The sequence below is a fragment of the Delphinapterus leucas genome, chromosome 3, assembly GCF_059928025.1.
Source record: "Delphinapterus leucas isolate spDelLeu-1000000601 "Yukka" chromosome 3, BTC_Dleu_Yukka2, whole genome shotgun sequence".
In the NCBI taxonomy this organism is placed as follows: domain Eukaryota; kingdom Metazoa; phylum Chordata; class Mammalia; order Artiodactyla; family Monodontidae; genus Delphinapterus; species Delphinapterus leucas.
In genome coordinates, this window is record NC_143131.1 from 119,608,512 (window position 1) to 119,623,430 (window position 14,919).

At 48.9% G+C, this 14,919-nt stretch overlaps 2 protein-coding genes across 8 annotated transcripts in view; both read right to left on the minus strand.

Moving 5' to 3' along the window:
- DIAPH1 (diaphanous related formin 1) overlaps positions 1-485 on the minus strand; it is a 95,019-nt gene extending 94,534 nt beyond the window's left edge. For 2 of the 5 annotated variants that reach the window (XM_089909404.1, XM_089909400.1), the window contains exon 1: positions 325-485. In XM_089909404.1, the coding sequence (XP_089765530.1) occupies positions 325-441 (117 nt within the window). In that variant the 5' untranslated portion in view covers positions 442-485. The remainder of the gene's footprint in view (positions 1-324) is intronic. The other 3 variants (XM_089909401.1, XM_089909402.1, XM_089909403.1) reach the window with 2 other exon arrangements.
- A 1,888-nt stretch (positions 486-2,373) lies between these two features.
- On the minus strand, positions 2,374-14,434 carry HDAC3 (histone deacetylase 3). 3 transcript variants are annotated; one of them, XM_022589945.3, is made up of 15 exons: positions 14,299-14,434; positions 14,109-14,191; positions 12,635-12,777; positions 10,378-10,459; positions 10,190-10,246; positions 10,015-10,070; positions 9,492-9,625; positions 8,920-9,000; positions 8,420-8,493; positions 8,200-8,264; positions 6,902-6,991; positions 6,718-6,776; positions 6,380-6,459; positions 5,911-6,068; positions 2,374-3,028 (listed from the first exon to the last, which is right to left on the minus strand). In XM_022589945.3, the coding sequence occupies exons 1-15, from the start codon at positions 14,351-14,353 to the stop codon at positions 2,959-2,961; spliced, it is 1,287 nt and encodes a 428-aa protein (XP_022445653.1). In that variant the 5' UTR covers positions 14,354-14,434; the 3' UTR covers positions 2,374-2,958. The 3 variants fall into 3 exon arrangements, with proteins under 3 accessions (XP_022445653.1, XP_089765541.1, XP_089765542.1); XM_089909415.1 differs by having other exon boundaries at positions 14,286-14,304; XM_089909416.1 differs by lacking the exon at positions 6,902-6,991.
- Between the last annotated feature and the right edge of the window lie 485 nt (positions 14,435-14,919).

Here is a 14,919-nt window from a genome sequence, read left to right on the forward strand (position 1 = left end):
AAAGGAAGTGGGGCTGAGAGGCAAGAGATGGGGCCGAGACCGGCCAGGGCTACGGGGGCTAAGAGCAGAGCGTGCGGGCTGGGGGATGAGGAAGCCCCGAGGTTGCCGGGGCAAGAGCCAGTTGGGACTCCGGGGCTCCGGGAGGTCCCGGAGCAGTCGGAGGTTGGGCTTCGGAGCCCAGAACCGAGCAAAACGAGGAAGGGAGGCGCGGGGTCGGCTCCCTAGAGACTGGCGTGCACCCCTGGGGCCGGCTGCGGAGGTCTCCGGGGTCCGGAGGGCGGTTACGGGGCCAGGCTGAGGGAACCGGGTGGGAGGGACACTCACAAATTTCTTGGGTTTGCCGCCGTCGCCGCCCGCCGAAGGCAGCTCGTCCGGGCTCCGGCCCTTCTTCTTGTCCCGGGTCCCGCGGCCGGGCCCCGGGCCCCCGCCGGGCGGCTCCATGTCCAGGTTCGCGCTGCTAGTGACCCCGCGCCTACGCCGCTCCCGCCCGGCAGCTCCAAGCCCGCCGCCGCCGCCGCCGCCCAGCAGCTCCTCGGCCAGCCGCCGCGCCCCGCCTCATTAGCATGCCGGGCTGCGCGCGCCTCATGAATATACAACCGCGACGCCTCGCTCCCGCCCGCCTGCCCCACTTCCGCCCGGACACGCAGCCCCTACCAACGGAGGAAGGGAGGGGGGGTGGAGGAAAGCCGCGGAAGCGCACTACCTGCCTGGCGGGCCTAACCATTCGGACCCACGTTGGGGGGGTGATGGTGAGTGGGCGGTGCAACTCTCCCGGACAGCGCCCCCTGGCGGTTGGAGCGGCGCAGGCCTCCCTGCTCCCACGCAGTGCCCACGTGGCTGTAAAGCCTGGACCCTCTCACACTCCAGACCAGGATATTATTATCTGAACCAAAAATCGCATAAGAGAGACTGTTATCTTTGCAGAAAATTTAGTGCCGGGCTTTCCAGGATAATATAGTTTTTATGTGTTCAATACCCATGGAGCACATGAAAAAATAAAGTGATAGCTACCATTTATTGAAAGCTATGTACCAAGAACAGAGCTTGGTCCAGGGCCAGCGCTAGACTGAAGTCGACTAGCTCTGGAGTTAGATTACCTAGTTCTAAATCCAAGGTCTACTACTTTCCATGTTTCTAATCTGGAAAAACTAGTTATTGCTACAGTGTGCCTGAAGCTTAATAATAGTTAACCATTTACCATACACTTGTTCCATGCCAGACTCTATGCAAAAACACTCTACACCTGTTTTCTCACTGAATCCTCACAATGCCATGTGATAGATTCCACTAGTCTCACCATTTTAAAGATAGGAAATTTGGACATCGACAATTGAAGTGACTTGCCCAGGGACACATAATGAAGTGACAAAAAACTTAAAACCAGGTTGGTCTGACGGCCAGGCCCTATATTTAACCAGGATTCCCTACTGACATAAACCAAACCTGAGTGAAAAAAACAGGCATTCTCCAAAAGTGTGTTCTTTGCTCTACTAGCTTGATTCCTCCCTCAGTGATTTCATCTATTCCCAAGAATAGCTACATCAGTCCCTTGTGTGAAAAGCCTGTGGTACCCAGTAAGTCCTCAAAGTCTGGACTTATCTTTCCCACAACTGGCAAAAGATTTCAACTGCATGTTCCTGGAGGGCAGTCAGTGACTCACTCATTAGGGAGCCCAGTGCTCAGTCTAGGGTCTGTTATTTTACAAAGACTCTGCCAAGCTGGCTGGCTCCTAAATCTGACCTTCATCTCTTACCTTCCACTTTCTAATTGCCTGATGGACAGTTGCACAGAGTTGTCCAGCCCACACTTCGAAATCAATTTGTCCAAAACAGTTCAAAAGCTACTTACTTTCTATGCTAGTGTTGAGAAACGACAGGATCAGAGCATGGAAGGAGTGATCCAGGTATTACTCTTCTTTCTTGTACCACTGTCTACATCTACTATAGCATTTATCTTACTCCCTAATGGGGAAGAGTCCATGTTTGTGGCTACTACAATATCTAGCATCATTCTTCACATAGACAATGAAGATAAGGAGCAACTGCTTATGTCAGTCACCATTTTATCTCAGTGTATCCTCACCAACTAGCATCACCAATCCCAACACCCAGGTTCAAAAACCTGAAGTCATCTTCTACTCCCTCTCTTAAGCTAGTAATCTGCTCAGGTTTGTCTAACTCTTAACTAAAATGCTCTCTTAACTCCCTATATATGAGTAGGACAATCCATGTAGAATACATATATACAGGTCCTAATGTAAGCTGAGTGCTGAATGAATGTTAACTACGATTTTTATTATATACATAATCACCCCATTTCCTCTCTCTTCATACACAGGCAGCTAGCAAGAATTAAGAATATTCCCAGAAAGGCAAAAGGTACAAAAAATACCAACTTGGTTTATTGAATAAAAAGGGTGGTAAAATGGACATAAAGCCAGAAGTTAGGACAGGACATTTTCACATCCTCCCCGATCTCAAAACTGCACTTCCCATCATCTGGGTTAAGGTGTTAGGGAGCCAGAGCCCCCTAAAATCCCTTACTCTTCACCTGCACTGGAAACAAGGCCTGCATTAGGAGAACCCAGGAGGAAGTCAAAGGCAACCTTACTCCTGTCTACCCCCTCACCCCTAAAGTCTCTGGGTTAGAGGGAAGTAGGGAAGGAATAAGTGAGCCAGAAGGGCTGGGACTGGCCTCTAGGGCTCACCGCCCAAGATGTCCTAGAGATGGCTATCCTTGTCCCCATCCAATCCCTAATAGGTACCATTCTCAGACCTTGGGAGGGAGAAGAGAGGGGATAGTTGGTTCCAGAACAAGATGTGGTCTCCAAACCCTCCCCCAGCGTTGGTAAAAGCCCTGAGAGTAACCTGACCAGGGGTGGAAGAGCCACACCTTTTCCCTCCCACCCAACCAAGAGGTAAAAAGGAATATCTGGGGACACAGCAAGCCCAGCCACTCTTAAATCTCCACGTCGCTTTCCTTGTCATTGTCATGGTCTCCATCATAGAATTCATTGGGTGCCTCTGGCCTACAAAGCAAGGAAAGAGAGAAAGAGAGGTCAGGTTCCCACTCTCCAAGTTCCAATCTTCTCCCACATAGGTACCCTCTCTGGAGCCATTTCTCAGGCCCCCATTGTCAGGGAACCACTCCTCTCCTTCTGCTGGTGGAGACCGACTGCTATTCATTCATGCATTCATATAGTCAATAAACATTTACTGACAGACTGCTCTGTGCCAGACACTGTCATAAGCCTTAGCAGTAGAGAATCAATCGGACAAAATTTCTGCCTATCCTCAAAAAACTCACCGAATAAATGAGACTGACAATAACTAACAAAGTAAAAACATAAATATGGTAATTTCAGATGGTGGAAAGCACTATGAATAAAAGGAAATAAAGGGATGTGACTGAGCGTGATGGGAGGAAACAGGTAAAATTTCAGATAGGATTATCAGGAGAGGCTGTTCTAACAAGGTAAGACCTGAAGTCTGAGAAGAAGCTGGACAGGCAAAGACATCAGGAAGACCATTCCAAGCTGCAAGAAAAGCAAGTACAGAAGTTATAAGGTGGACGGAGACTGATGTATTCCAGTGAGAAAAGGAGGTCAAGATGGCTAGGGGAAGTGTGCACAGACGATGGTCATTAGAGATGAGACCAGGGACATAGGTAAGGGCCTTTTAAAGCATGCAGGGCCTTTTAAAGGCACCGTCAGAAATTTGGATTTTCTTCTAAGTGCAATGGAAAGGAGCATTTTTATCAGAGGAGTGATATACTATAAACCTGTAGTGAGCAAAGGGATGTGAAAGCAACACAAGGTCCCATAAGTACTCAATACTGCTCTCTTTCTTTTTGGAAAACTATTCTCTGGGAGAATATGTATAACTGAATTATCCTGCCCACGGCTGATAACTGAGAAAGAAAGAAGAAAGTCATCAAAGAGAAGCCGGGGAACAAAGTCAGGAAAGGCCCCTCTGCCTGGAAAGCAATGTCTCAGTTACCTCTAAGTGCACAAGGGTTAAAGGTGAGGAGTCAGAGACTCGAGTTTGAATCTCAGCCCTGATATTTAGCTAGCTGTGGGACTTTCAGAAAGTTATTTAGCCTCTCTGAGCCTTAGATTCCTCTTCTGGTAATTTAAGAATAGCGCCTCTCAGGGTTGTCTTATGGCAAGAGACTGATGGCAGGATGACATTGTATCATGTATGTTTTAATATAAAGCACTCAGTAACAGTCTGCTGCTTAGCAAACCCACAAAAAGTGGTAAAACTTATTACTACTCTGCAAATGATATGCAAGCTGGAGCTACAGGCATCAAAGAAAAGGAGCTCAGTGGGTGGTCTGATGGTAGGGCTTAGGACAGGAAGAGGCCTGAGGATTCTGCTGGCTCTTGAGAGCAGGCTGTATAATGCAGAAACTAGGCCCAGATACCAGCCTGGAACTACAGATAAAAATAAAACAAACTTTGCCAAAAGGAAGAACTTAAAAACAGATTTTTAAGAAAATCAATTTCTAAAAGTCAAGCCCCAGAGACCTGGAGAAGTTGAGAAGGAGATGAGGGGTCAAAAAGGATCCCTGAGGCCAGATGTTCAGATACTTCCTCAACCAAGAGAGAAAATAAGGGGTTACTCATGGAGGAGAAGGGTTGGAGTGGTCCCAAGGGTCTAAGCAGTAGAGCCCAGGTCCAGAGGAGAGATCGGAAAGCCTGAACTCTAAGAAAGAGAGAAGATTCTGGAAGGGACTGAGAAGCCCATCAGACTCTGCAGCAGAGCCAGATCAAACATCTAACAGTGCATGGGAGCAGGACCAGGTGTCCTACAAGCGTCCAGCTGTGGTTATCCCCCAGTCACGTAAGGAAATCTGTTCTCTATTAAGTGCATCTGTTTCTGCACTTCTGGGTTCTGCTGTTTTTTCCCTTCATTTTTCAGAAAAGCCTGGTTTGGGGTTTTTTAAAAAGTCCATTCTAGTCTTTTTTCCCCCCTATTCAGTGCATCTGTAAATATTTTAATATGTATCTCAGAAAGGTAAAGACATAAAAACACACACACGTACATAATACAACTGAGAAAATTAACAGAGGAAAGAAATCTAAGGGCCTTTCAAGAGCAGTACATGGGCAGTGACCTGTCCAGCTTAGAATCTGGAAGGAGTGAGTAAAATGCTGGCAAGAATATAAACTGTTACAGACTTTATGGAAGGCAATTTGGCAACAAATAAAAAAATTTTTAGCGCACACGGCCTTTGACCTAGCAACAACAATTCCAGGAATCTCACCCACTCAAACAAGCATGCAAAGATGTATATGGACGGGGATTCACTTCCATACTCTTTGTAATATGGATAAAATGGGAAATAATGTAAATGCCTGTCGATGGCGCTTGGTTAAATTATGCTACATCCACACAATGGAATATTATACAGCTAATAAAATAATGAAGCAGATTTTTATATATATTGGCATGGAAAGATACACTGTTACGTTAAAAAAAAAAGTTGGAAATTGTAGAACATGTATAGAGTAATCCAATTTGTATTAAAAAAGAAAGAGACTGCACAACTCTGAAAATGAGTGTATGTGTGCCCTTGTGTTTATATGTGAATGTTAAATAGTACAGTTGTGATCTACAGAAAAAATCTGAAAAGATAGAAATCAAACTATTAACATTGGATACTTTGTGAAACGGGTCTGGGATCATGTAAAAGCAAACTGAACATATTTTGGTGCTGTTTAAAATTTTTACAACAAACACATGTTACTTACGTCATTAGAAGCAGGGCAGAAAAGTGTGGGATTGCCACATACCAAAGGAGGTAAGCCAAGGACAATTAGGCTAATGCCCTCTAATGTACTTTTTCCCTCTTAACCTCCCCAAAAAGCTTGTGGGAATCCCTTGCTCTCAAGTCCCTGCCCCAGACCTGCTGTAGTTCTCCTCGGGACCCCTCTCCTCCGCGTCAGCCTCATCAGTCCTGTCATAGGTCAGGAGGTCTGCCGGCACATCGTGAATCTGGACACTAGGCGCGTGGTTCAGCATCTTCAGGTTTTCAAAGATTGTCTGGCGGATCTGGTCCAGATACTGGTTGGGGATGAGGAATAGACAGTGAGCAGCTCCCAGGGATTCCCAGGGCATCTATGCTCCTAACTGCCTTTTGCCCCTACTGTCCTAGTTTCAATCCCACCTCGCATCTTAGTTTGAGTCTCCCAGCTGTTAACTGTCCCTCCTCCCAACCCTGACTGCTTCTGCTTTAACCTGGGCTGCCTCCTAGCTGAGAACAGTGACAGTGATGGCTGAGAACTTCTTTTCTTCCCTGGTTTCTCTGACTTCCCACATCCTGGACCTCTCCTGGGCTCCCCCGCCCTGGTGCTCAGCTTCTCCGAGCTGCTGACCTGGCGTGAGTTCTGATTCTCGATGCGGGTGCTGACATCTGGATGGAGCGTGAAGTCCGGGGCAAAGTACTCAAAGTATTCTTGGGGGAAAAGGAGATTAGGAGGAGACGTTATGGCTCAGATAGAGGCAGGCAGGTCCCAAGACTTGCCACTCCCTTTCCTTTCCATCCGAAACCCCTACGTAATAGCTGCCCAACCTTTTCCCTGACCTGGGTCCAGGGGTTTAGTCTGCAGAGGTCTGAGAAAGTCAAACTTTCCACCTGCTTTCAAACCAGGCCATTTTGGGGTCTTGTGAAAATGGCCTTCCTGTTCTGGAGGCATCATGGGGTGGTCCTTACCACTGTAGGGAAGCTCCTCACTAATGGCCTCTTCTACTAGCAGCGATGTCTCATACGTCCTGAAACAAACCAGCAGAGGGGGGCGGGCTGAACAAGTGGGCTGAAGGGCCCACCTGGCCATCTCTCAGGGAGCCCCTAGCTCACACTGGACAAGGGGGAGGAGGAAAAATGGGGGCGTGCTCACCAACAGCGGGCAACATTCCGGACAGTATAGCCACCACCACCCAGCACCAGCAGAGGGATATTGAAGCTCTTGACATATTCAACACACTCCCTGTTAAGAGGAACAGGTGGCAGAAGTTACCAAAAGCCAAAGTACACGCTTCTAGATATTGCCTGGAAAGGTGCACAAGGAAACTAGAAATGTTCTCTATCTTGATCTAGGCAGTGAAAATCACTAAGTTATATCCCTGAGATTTGCGCACTTTATTATCCACATGTTGTGTCTCAATAAAAACTTTAAAATAGGGTGCACTCCTACCTCTGTCCTGCTCAGCACCCACCCTGGCACCCGACCTGTTAATCAACTGTTCTCACCAAGGCACCAGCAAGTGCTGCCAGTTTAGCCACCAAAATATAACTCAAATCGTCTGCTTCTCGCCACCAACCGCCTCCTCCAACTTGGCATCCTGCCTACACAATACCAATAGCTTCCTAACTGCATCTCCCACTTCCACTCCTGTGTACCGCCCCCCCGCCCCCACAAACCTTTCTCCATTCAGCACTCAGAGCGGTCACTTTAAAATACAAGCTGGATCATATCACTTCCCTGTTTAAAACCTGTCTAAAGTTTCCCATCACATCTGAAATATAATCCAGACTCCTTACCAGGGTCTAAAGGCTCTGCACAGCCCCACCACTGCCGACTTCTCAGACCTCACCTCAAACCACCTGCAGCCTGCTCTCCCTGTCCCTACCTTGTTGGTTTTACTTCATCTCCTCCACTATACCAGCTCTGCCCTGTCTCAGAGCCTCTGCATGGGTCCTTCTCACTGCTTGGGATAGACCTCCCTCTGCTCCTTTTATGGCTCGCTCCTTTTAGCCTCCAGGTCTCAGCTCAGAATTTTGGGAAATTCTTTCCAAATCGTGCTATCTAAAGTAGGTTCTCCATTGTTATCCTGTGTCTTAGCTTTCTATCTTTTTCCTTCACAGAATTTATAACTATCTACCTGTCTTGTTTGCTTACTTATTTTTTGTCTGTTTCCTAGGCTAAACTGTAAACTCCATGGGAGTTTCCCCACTGCATCCCCATCTCCTAGTACAATGCCTGGAACATAATAGGTGCTTAACAAAAACCTACTGTGAATGAATGACCAACTGGGGAACACTGTTTAAGGTGACATTTCTGGTTCAAAGTACAACATGTAGCTATTTTTGAGTCCCAAAAGGAGGTGAGGTCCATTCCCCAACTACTCCCATTCCATGTATTGAGGCCCAAGGCCACGTGAAAACCTGGGGGAGTGGAAGGAGGGCAGGTCTCACCCATGTCCTCGAATGCTGAGGTTGAAGCAGCCCAATCGATCACAGCCCAGAGAGTCAGCTCCACACTGCAAAAATCAAAACCCAAGGGGGCTACAGTGAGATAACTACTCAGAATGTCACAGATGTCCTTCACTTCCCTTCCCCCACCAGCCTAGGGACTCTCCTCTTTCCTGCTCTCTTCCCTCAAGCCCAGTGCCTGAGGAGGCACTGACAGTATTACCTGGAGCACAATGCACGTGGGTTGGTAGAAGTCCACCACCTGGTTGATAACTGGCTGGAAAAGGTGCTTGTAACCTGGGAGAGGGCCAAAGATGGGCACCTGGCACCCCAAGGGGATGGGGAGACAGGGAACAAAAGGAAAAAGGGGGTTCAGAGAGCGTGGAGCCCAGGAACGGGTGGCAGAAGTTACCAAAAGCCAAAGTATACGCTTCTAGATGTTGCCCCAGGAATGGGGCAACCCAAAGGGGCAACCATTGGTTCTGAACTTCTAGGTGGGGTCTGATGAACTTCTGGAGTGACTGATGGAAGCCAATGACCCTTTTCCCAGAAAAATGCACATACAATATGTTGCACACAATTTCCGGGGAATTCATGGTCCCTCTGAAGGCCATTCATCCTTAAGGACACCTGGCCCAACAGTAGACATCATCAGGCAGAAGAGGTTAACTCAAGGAGAGAGAGAAGGAGCCTAGTGAGCGGGGAGAAGACTTCAGTACATACTCTGGTCATCAATGCCATCCCGCAGGGGCACATTGAGGCAGTAGTAGCGGCCACTCTCTGCTCCAACTTCATACATGTCACCTGTAGGGAAGTGGGGGGTGGGAGTGGCAGCGGTACCCGGGAGGTATCTACAACCCAGCCGCTTCAACCCCAACTGTACTCCGAGGGCCTCTCACTCCATCTATGTGCGCCCACCACTCACTCCCTCGAACCACTAAGTCCCCTGCAGCTTGCATTCATTCAACAGATACTTTTGGAGGGCCTACCATGAGCCAAGCTGGGAGCGAGGCACTGGGGATACAGCAGTAAAGAGAACTAACGAAATGATTGAAATCCCACCAAGCTTATGTTCTTGGGAGGTAGGCAGTTAACAAAACAAAACACCACAATAAATTCAAACAGCAGTGAGTGCTCTGAAAAAACCAAGCAGAGTGATGTGACAGAGTAACGGGGTGATCAGGAAAGGCTTCTCCAAGGAGGGGGCCATCTGAGCTGAGACCTGAGGCTGAGGAGGAGAAAGTCATGGTAAGAGCTGAAGAGTATGAAGGGGACAGACGTTCCTATTCCCATACCTGTGCCAGGGAAGAAGTAGTTTCCATATTTGTGGAAGGACACTGTCATGACCCGGTCCGTGAGGTAGAAGGCTTCCTGAACCCCGTCACCGTGGTGGATGTCAATATCAATGTAGAGCACCCGAGGGTGGTACCTGGGGTGAGGGCAAAGCCAGGGTCTGAGGCAGAGGTGAACCCCAGGAGGAAAACCCCCCAACCCACTCCTCCCAAACACAAGGTCTGGAATTATGAAGAGTCTACATTGGCCCAAGTCACCTGAAACCTAATACCACCAGTTCCCTAAGGGCAACCCTGGGGCTCCAGCCTGGAGGCAGGGACAGGAGAGGGATGTGCAGAGAAGGCTGAAATGTGAGCAGGCAGCGGGGAATCTGCAGCAGAGCACAGGAAGAGGCAGCCTGAGAAAAGCATCAAGAACGTGGGAAAAGCTAGTGTGGGGTGGAGGTCAGGGTCAGGGCCAGGGCAGTCTCAGACCTCCTCAGCCAAGAGCCTCTTAAGTCCCCCCATCTCCTCCCAGGCTACTTACTTGAGCAGCTCCAGGATGCCAATCACAATGTCATTGACATAGCAGAAGCCAGAAGCCTATGGTAAGAGAGTGGTCTTACAGAGAGGAACGACTCCTCCACCCAGCTGCCCCCTAGTGTCATCCTGACCTCCTACCCTACAGTAGCTGTTGTCTCCCCCATCTCCTCCTCACTCACCTCAAACTTCTTGGCATGGTGCAGACCACCAGCCCAGTTAATGGCAATATCACAGATCTGAAAGACAAACACCCAACTCACAGTCCTTCTCCTGCCCACCGCCAAAGCTGGGAGCTCCGGATCAGGGTTAAGGCCTTGGATTCAGGGACCCACAGGAAGGGGGAAATAGGACTCGGGGCTATGGTCACCTTGTTGTTCAGCTGGGTTGCTCCTTGCAGAGATGCGCCTGTGTAACGGGAGCAGAACTCAAAGAGCCCGGGAAACACTGGGCTGCAGGAAGAAGAGCAAGTTGGAGTCCTTTTACCTTCGTCCACTCCCTTCCTACACCTCTCTCCCTACCCCAAAGCCCTCTGATCTCCATGCTTCAATAACCCCCCTGCCCCTCCTACATACCTGGGTTATCTGCAAATTTATTTGACAAATATTTTAGACCAAACCATGTACCGAGCCTTGTGCGAGGCACTGGATGGGAAGTAGGGAAGCCCAGTGGTAGTATTCCCTAGCTGCACAAAGAGCATTTACGGCCCCAGCTGTGGCCTGAGGGCTGACTCTGCATTCCCAGATCTATAAAGTGAACTCAGAAATAGCAGCAGCAATAACACAAAAAAACAAGAAACCTCCCAAGACAGCATGTAACTGAAAAACCCAATGGGCAGGGCAGCGTGTGCAGGACAGACCACTGCGACTGGTGTGGTCAAGAAAGGCTTCACGGCATGAAGCTTCATGGTGGTGTGAAGGCTGAGAAGGCCTTGGTGAGGCTGAATGGGGAACAAAGGGTATTCCAGGAAGACACCCTGCGCAGCAGGGGTGTGGGGATAAGGTTGGGAAGGTGCTCAGGGCCAGCCTGAGGAGTTGGCCTCCATCCTCCAGCCCAGGCTGCTTCTACTGGTAGGATCTTTCAGGGAAACGGATTAGTGTAGTGTTTAAAAACCTAGGCTCTGGATCTGAATCCTGCCACCTCCACTGACCAGTTATGTGACTCAGGTTAAGTTACCAAAATCTCCTCAAATTTCAGTTTATGTACTTATGCCTACCATCAGGAAAAGGACTAGTACATCTCACGGGTGGTGTGAGAATTAGGTGGATATACCAGTATTCCTTGGCACAGCAGAATAAGTACTCAATAAACTGTAGCTGTTGTAGGAAACTATAGGATCAACAACCACGTTTCTTCAAAAAATAAATTCAAAGGAGAGAAGGAAACATTATAGGTTAAAAGTCTTAAGAGACGTAGCAACCAAATATAATATGTGGACCTTGTTTAAATCTTAATTAAAGTAATTTAACTGCAAAAAGGAAAAAATTTGAGACGACTGGAGAAATTTAAGTACTGATTGCATATTTGATGATATGAAGGAATTACTGTTAATTTTTCAGGTGTGATGATATTGTTCACTTTTTTTAAAAGAGTATCATTTGGAGATATATAGTAAAGTATTTATGGATAAAAGGGTGTGACATCTGGAATTCGCTTTAAAATAATCTAACATGGGAGGATATAGACGAAGTAAGATTAGCCATTTGCTCTAAGTGTTGTAGCTCAGTGATAGATACATGCGGGTTCACCGTACTTTCAGAAATGTTTGAAATTTTCCCTAACAAAAAGTTTAGAAATGAATTGTGTAGATGGCAGCTGTTGTGGTCACTATATTTTTGTGGATGTAGACTAGAATGGAAGCAAGGATCATGGCTTATCTTTGTTGTCCACCTTCTTCCCACAGGGCCTAACTCTGAGTCTACTTCTTATGATATGAGTTCAACGTAAATGTGGTAGTGTCTAATCACTCTCTTGCTTTTTAAAACCCTTTGATGACTTCCCCCTACTCAAGAGGTTAAAAACCCCAATTCATAATAGGGCTGTTTACTTTTCAAAGGCCCTACCTATCTCTTTAGCCTCGATTCAGATCACTCTCAGATTCTGTGGGTGGCCTTTTTTCTGTTCCTCAAATAAGTCTCACTCTGTCCTACCACAGACCCTTAGCACATGTTGTCCCTACTGCCCAAGACATTCTTCCCCTCACCCTCCATCCTCCCAACTACCTTTCCTCTAATTACCTCCTACTTTCTTTAGATCTCAGCTCAATCTTTATTATTTCCTCTAGGAAGCCTCCACTGACCAGCCCCTGCCCAGGCTACAGAATTCTCCCATGTATACACTCTCATAGTCTGTCATATACGTCTCCTTCAGAGGCCTTAGCACAAGTGCAATATTAAACTTGTTTTGTTGTTGTTGATCACTGCGTCCCTAGCATTTAGCACAGGGCCTGGCCTAGAGCCAATGACCAGTAAATATTTGTTGAATAAACGAGTAAATGATGATTCATTGACAAGTATTCCCCCTCCATCATATCTTCCCACTGCTGCCACAAGACCTCACTCAAGTACTCTCATTGAAATGCCTGGCAACAAGGTGTCTGGCATCAAAGGTCCCAGTCCTCCCCTCACCAGTCATCGCCCACGTTGAAGGCATTAAGGCTCTTGGTGAAGCCTTGCATATTGGTGGGGCTGACTCTCTGCAGGAAGTCGATGTAGTCCTCAGAGTGGAAGCGGCACATGTCATGCTGGGAGGCCTGGTATGGCTTGAAGACCTCGGATGGAAACACAAGGTGAACCCAGGCAGGCTCAGTCCCCCTCACTGGGCTGAGACTGCCCACACTGAGCCCAGACTTGGGGACTGTCCAAAACTACACACAGCAGTCCCCTCGCCCCCCAATCCTTGTTATTCTATGAGACAAATGTCAGTGAAGAGAGACTCTGATTAGCTTGGTGGTTTATTATGATCAAGCCCCCTAAAGACCACTGGGCTTGCCTTTTCCATCCCACCTCCAGCCCAGCCTTTCCTACCTTCTCAAACCTTAACCCCCTTCCACCTGCCCTGTTCCTTGGATCTCCTATTCCTGATTCTCTTCATGCTCATCTCCCCTGGGCTCTGATTCTGTCCACTCTCTCCTCTGAGTTCTTCTTAATTTTGGAATCAAATAATATGGGACACACGACAACCTTCTAATTAAAACCCAAGATGCCCAGGTGCTAATAAGCCAGAGATTTATTATCTTTTGAGTGGTTCACACACTTCTTTAGAAATTGGACAAGAGCAAAAAGTTTTTCTCTCCCCAGAAAATGCTCAAAGGCACATACTGGCAAACAATTTCAAGAGAGTCAGGGATTCATGCACTAACATCACCTCAGTCTTTTCTACGACCAATTAACTTGTCTGTGCCCCAGCACAAGCAGTGGACACTCATTCATACTGTTGACTAATTCCCCTTGCAATGCATCAGGGCCGAGCAATATGTTATAATCACATATCACTGCTATAAATTCCATGCCAGGAACAGACAGCATGTGTATATCCAGGAGATGGAGGGATACATAGTAATTAAGTATAACTATGTGTGTGTGGTGGGGGCGGGGCGGGTGGTATTCTAGGTTGAAAAGGGAATACCCAGGACATCTCCTTCTGTCCTACACACACATACACATTTACACAGAGGGCTGCAAAGTCCTCCCTGGAGCTCTAGCTTGGAGGTGGAGAGAAGGTATGGGAATGAGGGTAAACCTCACATCCAGATACAGTGATCCAGCCGCCTTCCCTTCTTTGAGGCCACAGAACTGCCCTAAGATGCTGGGGAGGGAAAAATTTTGTGTCTTCAAACCAGCCCCACTCCACCCTACCCCTAGGCCAAGAGTTGGTCCACTTGAGGTCAAAAGATGGCCGACCTAAGGTGGAAAAGTATCTCTCATTAAGTCAGTGGATGCACCCACCAACACTCTGCATATGGGGGTGCTCCTGGTTCCTTCTACCCCCCCCCCACACTCTAGGGGTGGGTCGCTCTTGGTGCATTCAGTGCAGCCTACCCATCCCTAGGGCCGCAGCTCCTCCCCAACCTCAATCCCCAGCAGAAGCCGCGAGACTCACGATCATCTTCTTATAGAGACCGTAGTGCAGGACCAGACTATGGGTCAATGCCAAGCGATGGGGCTTCATAGGGTGACCAGCCCCTGGGGGTGAGAGAAGAGAGTTCGTCAGTACGCATTCCTGGAGTTGTAGCCCCGACCTCGAAACCTCCGCGTCCCGAAATCCCTCGCCTACAACCTTGTTCCCTCACCGTAGTGGAAGTTGCCCACGTCGGGGTCGTAGAAATAGGCCACAGTCTTGGCCATGGTGCCGGCGGGACCAGGCCCAGCGCCTCCGCCGCCAGCCTGGCCGCCTGCCCCACCCCCGGTCCTGCGTGCTGCGTAAGCACGCAGCCTGCCTCTGCGGAACTGGGAGACCCAAGCCGGCCTCCCTTAGGCCACGCCCAGGCCACGCCCCCTGCGGAGTTCCGCCCTCGCCTTGCTACGCCCTTCTAGGTTCTGGGGCGTGAGCGTCTGGCCTTGGCCGGAGGACTGTAGCGTCGGTAATAGCATGATAGGGCCATTTCCTTCCGGGCGGGGGTCAAATCCTCGGGAAGCCGAGCCATCCCGTCCAGCTACCTCTCCAAAACGGGGCGCAGGCCATGTCACCTCTCTAGGAGGCTCCGGAGAACCGGCCACGCTGTTCCTTTCGGGTGCAGGAAGCCGGCTCCCTCCGGCCCGCTGGGAAGATTCCCTGCTACACATCCGGCCGGGGCATCTGAGGGCAGGAGCCAAGCCAGCCGTGCCCGATAGACCAGTAGAGAGCACTCTCGCCTGACTGCCTGTCCTCCTCACCGGACCCAGACTCGGCACCGCACACTCCCCCGACGCGG

Bases quoted from the DNA above. Each gene is read 5' to 3' on its own strand.
- HDAC3 (XM_022589945.3), bottom strand. From the start codon at position 14,353: ATGGCCAAGACTGTGGCCTATTTCTACGACCCCGACGTGGGCAACTTC. The intron at 10,247-10,377 runs GTGACCATAGCC...TTTGTCTTTCAG, and splicing joins CAACCCAGCTGAACAACAAG to ATCTGTGATATTGCCATTAA. The intron at 9,001-9,491 runs GTATGGGAATAG...ACTTCCCTACAG, and splicing joins CTACTTCTTCCCTGGCACAG to GTGACATGTATGAAGTTGGA.